General features: G+C 44.0%; 1 protein-coding gene across 1 annotated transcript in view; it reads right to left on the reverse strand.

The window, feature by feature from the left end:
- The window catches only part of LOC102369854 (dynein heavy chain 12, axonemal), a gene marked incomplete at its 3' end in the record, with an annotated part of 70612 nt that overhangs the window by 28690 nt on the left and 32058 nt on the right, over positions 1-9864 (reverse strand). The window contains exons 21-24 of the mRNA XM_025215571.1: positions 5552-5635; positions 4948-5136; positions 4581-4700; positions 1221-1409 (exon numbers count right to left, since the gene is read on the reverse strand). Coding sequence (XP_025071356.1) covers positions 1221-1409; positions 4581-4700; positions 4948-5136; positions 5552-5635 — 582 coding nt within the window. The remainder of the gene's footprint in view (positions 1-1220; positions 1410-4580; positions 4701-4947; positions 5137-5551; positions 5636-9864) is intronic.

The raw sequence follows: 9864 nt of genomic DNA on the forward strand, positions 1-9864 counted from the left end.
TGAGGGGGAGTGGCACAGGAGCCCCAGCCGGGGAGGCCGCTGTTATAGCTCCAATGCTCCTCTGAGTACCCCTGCTGCACCAGCGTGGCTTGTTGCCACCACTCAGGAACTCCCTGGGACCGCACTCAACACTTGAGGGGCCAGTGGTGATCCCTCAGCCTTGCAGCCACCTGCTTCAGCTGCTACAGCACCTCCTCTAGCTGAGCCAATCCCATGATCAGCCCCACCTTGGGTCTGGGCCAGGCCCTGCGTGGCCCCATTGCCACAGGTGGGAGGGGGAAGGACTCAGTGCACTCCCCTGGACCTCCCTGCCCCCGTGGCGAGCTGGGGAGGGCCCAGCCCAGCAGTACAGAGGAGCCTTCCATGTCCGGGCACAAGCACAGCGGGAGGTGCAGGGAACCCATTGCCCTGCCCGGGCCTTGCTGCTGCAAGGGGGCTGGGCAGACCCACCATGGGGCTGGAGTTTCACTGCTGCAGCAGGAAGGTCCCGCCTGACCCCTGTGAGGGGCCTAGCACCCCTCTCCAACTCCTCCCTATGGCAGCGGGATGTGGGCACAGGAGAGGTCCACAGCCCCAGCTCCAGCCCCAGCCCAGAACTGTGGGGGGCAAGGGGAAGCTTCAACTCTGCAACTGGGCAGTGCCCCCAGTGATTCAGATGTGTCCGCCATCTCCTGCCCCTGTGGCTCCCCACCAGCAGCCTGGGACCCACGTAGTGCCAGGAACGTGGTGAAGATATAAGGGGCTGGGGCCAGGGCTGCTTCTGCTGGAGGTCACTAAACGGTAAGTGGTAAACAGTATAAATATAATTGTCTTTTAACCATTTACATTCCTATTAAACATGTATATAATATCACAAGCAGTCCTCATAGGAAAATGTATCTGTAAATGTGATTAAAGTTTAAGCATGTGCTTCCCGGACTTAAGTCAGATTGCCCTTCTGCCTAAAACCCAGAAACCTAATGGCACCTCCCTGGGTCTCAACTACAGCTCACTCTAAATAGCTAATATAGATTGGCAGATATTTACTGAACAGTTGTTCAGTCAGTGCATTAATGATTCCAAAAAAAATAATGCAATTGTTAAATAAAGTAGTTTAGTCCTTCTCCAACCCAGAATATTCTTACTCCAGCAATTCTCCCCCGCAAAAGCTTTAAGCAGCTAAGTTTTGTTTCTCTCATTTAAAGGATATATTTGAAGTACTATAAAATGAGCAATCATACCTCATACATGTAGTCATAGACCAAGCCTTTATCATCAAAGGGACAGTCCCATTTACCCACAACTGGTGGTACTGGACTGGATTCAGACTTCCCTGCTACAATTTCCCTCAGGAAAGCATCAAAAATAACTCGACTATCACTGTCACAGCTTCCACCAATGGACCAAATCAAAGAGAAAGCAAAGCAAGCCTGAGAATGTAAAAGGATAAGAAATGACAAAGTGACTGGTCTGCTAAAAAAAAAAAAATATGCAGAATATTCTTATGTTGAACGGTTCTAATGGCGGTCATTAAATTAGCTTTTGAGCCAAAGGCAATCACAGACCTGGTTAAAGATGGGGAAAGAAGCAATTAACCCCCATATTTAGCAAGATAGCTAGAAACAATTAAAGCTATTGCCAAAGGCCATGTGTACATGACATGAGATTTAATGTAGACCACCACAAAATTTAAATTTTTTTTTTGGTGTGGTGCAGTTCTGTTTGCACAACACGGTGTTCATGTTTGCACAAATGGCACTTTCAAGCAAGTTAAGCCCCTGTGTGTCATTCCCTGCAGATGTCAGCAGAGGGAGTCAAATACCAATTTATCCCCTAAAATGTTTTTCCTATTGCATTACAGCAGGAGGAGCATGTGAGCCAACTGGGCTCCCCAGTCCCTGGACTCTCATTGGACTCTGACTGGTCACTGTCACCCCCAAATCCTTCTCACTCATACCCGCCTATGCTTATTCAGTCTGGTCTCCCTCTCCATCAGTACATGATCGCAAGGAACACCGTCCCAGTCCCAAAAGACAAACGGCATGGGTGAACCCTTCCCTCGCATTGGTTTCTTTCCTTTTCCCTTTCCATTCCACCATGGAATTTTTATTAATATAGCGGCTTAATTATTACCTATCATAAAAGTATCGGGTGGGTGGGTGGGTGTCCACTATGTAGCTTGGCAAGGCTTGAGCAGAGCTAGACTGAGTTGTTAACTGACTTCAAATGCAATGCCTAAGAGCTGGGTTTGAAAACTCTGTGAATGTGTGCTACATAAAAGCCAGAGAAACTGTTGTCAACTTGAATTTGAAAGGAAGCACAGAAAGGGAACTTCTTACGTACAAAAACTTATGACACGTAGACTTAGGAATTTCTGAGCAAGAAAACTCTGCTGTTGCTTGTTTCCACTGTATTCAGGGTAACAAAACTCTGTGTATATTCTTTGTATATAAAAAAGAGAAAATAATAGTAACAGTAATGTGACCAAACTCATCTTCAAGCTCCTGTGAAAGCCTCTGAACATGCAAGGCATAGATGAAGGAAGATGCAACTTTCTGTTGTCTGAAGCTAAATCCCTCCTAGATCTCCCTACTGAGGATTGTGTCACAGTAGCAGAAGGTGTTTATCTGGAATAACTGAGCTCACTTAGATCCTAACAAATGATTTATCTAACATCAAAGACAGATCCAGCAAAAAAAATGTTTCCTTTTAATGGTCTTCACTAAAGAGTTGCCTTTGGTTTCAAAGGTTTTGTAAAGACATTTTCAGTATTAGTGAAATGTCAGGAGAAAAAAAGTTCTGGAACCTCAAATGCAGTTTTTAGCTTCAAATAATTCAGGGGTGTCTACATTTATATTTAAAAGCATTTAGTACAAAGTTACTAGTCACATTAAAGTGAGCAAGAGGGAAAAGGTTATGTGGATGCTCAGAGCCTCCCCTACTTGAAGAAAAATTATAAGCAAGAATGGAAGATGATAAGGCTGACTCTAGTTGACATCTTGTATGGAATGGATATTTTATATATTTACATTACAATTAAAACTACAATCTGGAGTCTTTATAAAGCATTAAATAGTTAACATTTTTAGCTAAAGTAATTAAAGTGCCCATGTTATTGACACATGGCCAGAAGTGCCCTGTAAAATGTAACACTAACTCTTTATCAGAAGACAAGTGTTTCTTGTGTATTCATCCTGATATTGAAGAGGAATGTAACACTGTTGTGCTTATTGTAATAATTTTCTCATTTGAAATTGCTGTCTCCCAGAACTTTGAAAGTTAGCAAAAAACAACTACCATCCCACTCTTTATCTTTATTATAAACCTTGGACTTGAATCCTAATGGCTGCTAAATATCTGCAAATCCCAATGATTTCATGAAAATTGCAGAGGCACAGTGCTTCTTTTGGGATTAGACCCACTGTAAGAGCTATCTATGCAACAAGAATTGTAAGACAAATATTTCTAATGTTTTGCTGTGTTGCGTAGACCATGCGTCCTAATGCTAAAATTTTTAAAAACTAACTTGTCATAAGAGGAAAATATATTCATCCTTACAGCATACATAAAACATGGGATCGAACTCTAAATGTCTCCAAAATGAATGTGACTCACTCCACCCACATACAGTTTATATTCAGACTCTACATGAGTGGAATACAAGGAACTGAAAAAATATCACCCCCCAACCCCTCTCCCCACAACTCTCCAGCAAAACCAGATCCAGATGCCTTTCTGCAGTTCCCACTGCCCCTTATGGGCTGAAAAGGCAGGTACAGTTCTTCCATATTAGCTGCATGGGGCACAACATGGATCCATAATCACTCCCTGGATGCATTTACAGATCAATGTGATCTTCTAAACTAGTCCTGCATTAAACGGTGCTGAGGCTAATCCAGCAGCATAAATGTGTATGGCCACTCTTCTAGCAGACTCGCAGAAGTCTTTATGTGGGACAAAGTAACCAGGGCTTTGGGGTACCCTTCTGTGTAAGAAATTAATCTCAAGCATGGATTTTAGGAAAATCATCAAATAAATAGGTACAATCATTTTGTAAATAGTTGCAAATCCCAAGCATTGTTTTAGCTTAATATTCATTTTGGACCTTTCTATTGGAAATGTCACTCTTTTAAGAACATTTTAAGCTTAACATACAAACCAGAAGCTGCCTTTCAAATACCATGACATTTCTGCACAACCAAATAAGTGAATTAGTGTTACCTGAAAATTATTCTTTCCCCAAAACATAAACACACACATTGATCACTTGCTCTAACTGAAATATAAATCTAATTGTAACATTATCCAAATTAAAGGAAAACAAACAGAAAAATAGTTAAACTACATCCATTTATGTATCTATAAGAACCTAATCACTGCTGCCCCTGAGCACCAATCAAAAGAAAAATAAGAAAGCACTGTCATATGCTCTTGCTCTCCCACTGCCAGGCAGGTTCATTTTGAACATCTGTACACACGAGTGTATATGTATGAAGGAACATTGGAGGAAAGCTAAGGCAAAGAGATGAATTTCACAGGAGATCTGTTACTGGTTAATTAATTTCTTTCCTTTTGAAAAGTAAACCCAGGAAAAGACCAACCATAATCCATGAGCGGATGTTTTTGTTTGTAGGATCCTCTTGGAGAGTTTTACATAGCAACATTTCAAAAAGTCGAGTTAAAGACACAACAGTGTTGCTGTTGCTTGTGGGAACCAGCTCCTACAAGACACAAGGAATGGAGAGTACAGAGTATGGTATCGCAAATACTAAACATATTTTAGTCTATCATCTGTGGTTTTAATTGGAAAAGTAATTAATTTGCATATGGCTCTAAACAAAAGACGGAATGGAAAGTATACAGTACTTTCTTTAATTTTTAGTAGAAAATAGTTTTCCCTCCTTTAGTGCCTAAAAACCAACCACTTGACATAACTAAAAAATAAAAATGAAAAATGACAAGAATTACCTTGCACTGTTTTTGATGAACTCTTAAGGCTGCTGGAACTAACCAGTTAAAAAGCCCAAGCAAAAGAACTTGATATTCCTTTTCATTCAGGGGTTCTGGTAGTTTGCTCAACCAAGAAGTTACCAGTGGCATCCAGCCTAGCTGTGAAGGCTCCAAATAAATCATACCACAACGACTGACTGTAGCTGGCTAAAAGAGAATTTTAAAGATCCAATCATTATGGCTGCTTGCAGATGTTAACTCCCCCCAACCCCCCCTCCCCCTCCCCCCCAAAAAAAGCACTTTAAACTCAGTGCACTCCTGTGTTGAGTCCAGCGCGTGCCCAGGAGAGGCAGCATCTTAGTTGGACCCAGCTCGCCCAACATCTGTATCAGGCACTTTAGTGGGGCCTTTTGGTGATTTGATCTAATAGCTGATTGACTCCATTATTAGATAAAAGTGGCAAAAAGCCCTGCTGAAATGCCCAATCTATACAGCCATTGTGGACCCAGGCTGAAGTAACGTGCTACTTCTTCTGGTAAAGCACTTACTTTTTTTTTTTTATGTCTGCAACCAGCCAATATGATTAACAGGATTTAATACATAATTTCATTTATGGACTTACTGAAGCCTGAGACAGGTCCATTGTTTCAAAGATGAGACTCATCTGAGGAGACATTTGGATGATTTCCCCACTCATCAAACAAAGCTTGAAAAAATAGAGAAAAGAATTTCTTTAACAAGCATGTTTAGGTTTCTTTAGCTACTAAAGAAAACTGTATATAGTTCAACCACCTAGTAAGAAAACTGTATATAGTTCAACCACCTATTACACTGTAAATTAATATGTTATATCTGGATGATGTCCCTTTCAAAATATGCATAGTCAACAAGTGTGAAAGTCACAATATTTACTCAATACATGCCAATTTTTTACTTTTTGGTTCAAATCCTGCACTTAATCCTCTCATTTCTTTTGCCCATTTCAGGCCTTAAATATGAAAATGGGAACTACCTATGAAATTAACAGCAGCACAGGATTCAAATGATCCCTCAGACATTGTTAAAAGAGAAAAAACAAGGAAAGGGCAAATATTTGATCCTTACTTATGCCACATTTATTCTTATGAATGTTTTGACTTAAATGGCAGACAAGGTTCTTTGGGTGAATCTGATATCTTTTATTAGACCAACTCAAATAGTTGGAAAATATTCTTTCTTGCAAGCTTTTGGGTACAAACACCTTTTATCAGGGAGCATCTGCAGTTGTTCTGTGCTCTTCCTAGATGGAATGAATAGTAAAAAAGCCAGAGGCTGGTATACATGCAAAAAAGCCAGTCAGTAACAATGTAAATTGTCATGATGTCATAAATCCAGTTACTACACCCCACAATCAAACCATCAGCATTCCCAGATCCTACACCTGCACCTCCAGAAATGTAATATATCTCATCCAATGCACCAAATGCCCTGATGGAAAATACGTAGGGGACCAAACAACTGCGCACCAGAACGAACGCACACCAGAAATCTATCAGAGCCAAGAATACCTGTGGGGGCACATTTCTCACAAGAAAACCACTCTCTCTCCAATCTCCCAGCTGAATCCTCAAAAGGGAATTTACAAAACACACAGATGAGCCCATGAACTTCACTTCATCAGTCTACTGGATAAAAAAATTCATGGACTAAATATAGACACTGGATTTATGACAAATTACAACCTGCCTAACATCTGACTCCCCAAGTACCTCTCCGCTATTTACCAGCTACATTCAGTCCCCGCCCCCTACCCCTCAACCTGTCTCTCACCCATTGACTCCTCAATTTACATTGTCACTGACTGGCTTTTTTGCATGCATACCAGCCTCTGGCTTCTTTACTATTCATTCTATCTAGGAAGAGCACCGCAAATGTTTTCACAGCCTGATGAAGGGTGTTTGTGCCCAAAAGCTTGCAAAGAAGATTTTTTTCACAGCTATTTGAGTTGGTCTAATAAAAGATATCAGATTTACCCAAAGAACCTTGTCTGCCTATGTCCTTAGATCAACACAGCTACTACCTACACCGTTGACTTAAATGGAGTTCTTATCTGCACAGGTGTGAAAAGGCAAACACACACACTATCTTTTATGGAACTTTACAGAATGATTGAGGTCTTAAGTAATTATCTTTCAACACCAAAAATATCAATTAAAATATTTAATAAAAACATGCTTCAACTTCTGGAGTCTCATGCTTCAGATAGGAAACACTGTGACAATTTTTTCAGGACCAATAAACTTTTTCTAGGCATTGTTTAAACATTCAGTATCCAAGACACTGGAGACCCTTCCATCCATTACTCCTTGTAGTCCTTGCTGGGGCCTGGGTTAATACCATTGATCATCAAGCCTGTTAACAGCATGAGCAATAGACCTTGATGACTGAAAAGCAAACTGTATGTAACCTAAGCCAAAATGCTGGGAAAGTTAAAAGCATTAGCATTTGGGCACCTCAGAAGGTCAATAGATAGAAAATGGATAAGGTGGGTACAAGACACCAAAACAGAGATCAAACAGGAAGTTATTTTGACCAATGTATAAAAAGGACCCTTAAGCTCTGAATATTTTGCTGTGTTTTATGCTACTGCCGTGTTTGCAGATAACCTAGCTAACACCAGGGGCAGATCAAGGACTGGGGACAGGGACCGGATAGTGGCAGGGGAAATGTGCAGGGGGTTCCACCTCCCCAAGCCTGCTCTTGGGGAATCAGGCAGGAAGGGGGAAATTACTTTTCTATTGCACTGTTGACACTGTGCCCATCCCCAGTTGAGCTCACCCTGTGTGGCCCTGTTGGTGCAGGCAGAAGGAGCTCTGGAACTTCCCTTGTCCCCGGGATAACAAGTAAAGCAGCAGCAGCATGTGGAGTGTCGCAGGGCACTAAGGTGCCTGCTCCTCTAAGAGCAGAGATTGCCTGGGGAGAGAGCCCAAAGAGCCAGACAGGAGCCCAGGTGCAGGTTACCATGGCAACCAGCTAATGAGGAAATTAGCCTGCACCTGCACCTGGTCAGCTGGCCGGAAGAGGCAGGGCCCTGGGCCCATATAAACCCCAGGGCTGGGACTAGTGAGTTCAGTTCCCTGCCAGCAGCTGACAGGGAAGGAGCCTCCAGGGAGGAATGGCCCCGAGATGCGGCAGCCACCAGATACGCTGCCCTTAGGGCTAATGGGGCTCCAGGAACTCACAAGGTACCCTTGCCTATGAGGCACTTAGAACCAGGGAAGAAGTTTTACTCTTCTAAAGGGGCAGAGCACACCCTGAACAGTGTTGTTCTGTTATAGCCCAGGGGCTCATGTTTTGTTTGCTGTTTTATAACACCGGTGGTTTAGGTGAGGCTACTGGGGAAGGAGGGGGCCTCATTGGGGGCTCACTACAGTGTGGGGACCCCAGCACCAGCATGGGCGCAGTGACAAGAGGGTGACCAGGCCCCGGTGCCAGAGGGCACAGTGACAAAGAGGGTGACTAGACCCTGGTGCCATTGAGGCGCAGAGATAGGGCTGTGGAGAGCCCAGGGAGGACAAGGGGGCCAAATTATAGCAAGGCTCAGGCGAGACAATGTTGGTACCATCTGCGAGGCTTGGGGCATGGTAACGGGGTGGTTTGGAGCCATGCATATAGCCCAAAAGGCTAAGAATGTCCCATAAAGCATCCATCGGGAAGCAGGATGCCAAAAGGTCTACGAACCCCAGGGTTCAGTGGGGTGCAGCAAGACTGTCCAAGTAATAAGATCAAGGGCAGCCTCCCAATATTAACAGTACCAGCAAGACATGGCGGGCGAGACAGAGGGTGCCTGTCGGATGAGATTGGCACGGTAAAGGGGCCCTAGGGGTATCATGGCCATCCCTAGGGACACCATCCTGCTACATGGAGGAGCAGAGGGAGGGAGAGGAGAGGAAATGTGTCTCTGAACACCAAGGGGAAGGGTGGGGCTTTAGGGAATTAAGAAGTCCCTGAAGGTGCCTACAGTGCACTCCAGTCCAAAAGAGGATGCAGCTGTGCCTCCGCACCCCTTCTGGATCTGCCTCTGGTTAACACCATGACTAAATGGGCAATGGATATTAGTGTCTAAGCTTTTTTGTGAGCAATAAACAGAGAAGAGCCCTTAGTTATTAAGAACCAAAGCCTGTGGTATCTTTATTATAATTAATAAGGTTTTTAGGAGGAGTAGTAGCTTCTTGGCCTCTTGGCTCAGATCAAGTATACTAGCTTCATCTGTCATGCCTGACTCAAGTGCCTGACACTCAACAGTGCCATTCAGTATGGGAATTGCAATAAGAAGTGCTGAAGATGAGGCTATGAAACAGGGACCCTCCCCCATGTGCTTGCAAGCCCCATGCCAGAACATGGCAGCTCCACCACAACACTGTCCAGGACCAGCTGGTGAAAACCATCCCAGACTCGGCTGGGACCATGTCTGCAAAAGCCAGCTGTACCCAGATATTGTTGTGGCCAACGAGAAGAACAGGTGCACTGTGATGGTTGACCTCACCATCCTGTTTGAGAACTGGCAACTAGCCTTCGTCAAAGTCTGCAAGCAGAATCTGGCAAAGTACAAGCTGCTGGCGGACACCCTGAGGAGATGGGGATATGAGGCGATGGTCAAGGTGCTAATCATCAGGGTGTTCAGAGCATGGGAGCCCAGCAACAAGAGCATCCTGCATGCCTGCAGAGTATCCCTCTACTGTGCCAAACACATGAGGCGCCTCATGGCGTGTGACACCATCCAATGGTCCAGGGACATCTATGTTGAGCACATCACAGGTGAGCGCCAGTATGTGAACTCCAACAGACCACCAGCTAGAAATGGCTCAAAGGGGACAGGCTGACCGCCCCCTCCAATGGATCATGACTGAGAACACTTATACCTGGATTCTCCCCCAACTTCCCCCCCCCCCCCCC

Source organism: Alligator sinensis, unplaced genomic scaffold, assembly GCF_000455745.1.
Source record: "Alligator sinensis unplaced genomic scaffold, ASM45574v1 scaffold1273_1, whole genome shotgun sequence".
Taxonomy (NCBI): domain Eukaryota; kingdom Metazoa; phylum Chordata; order Crocodylia; family Alligatoridae; genus Alligator; species Alligator sinensis.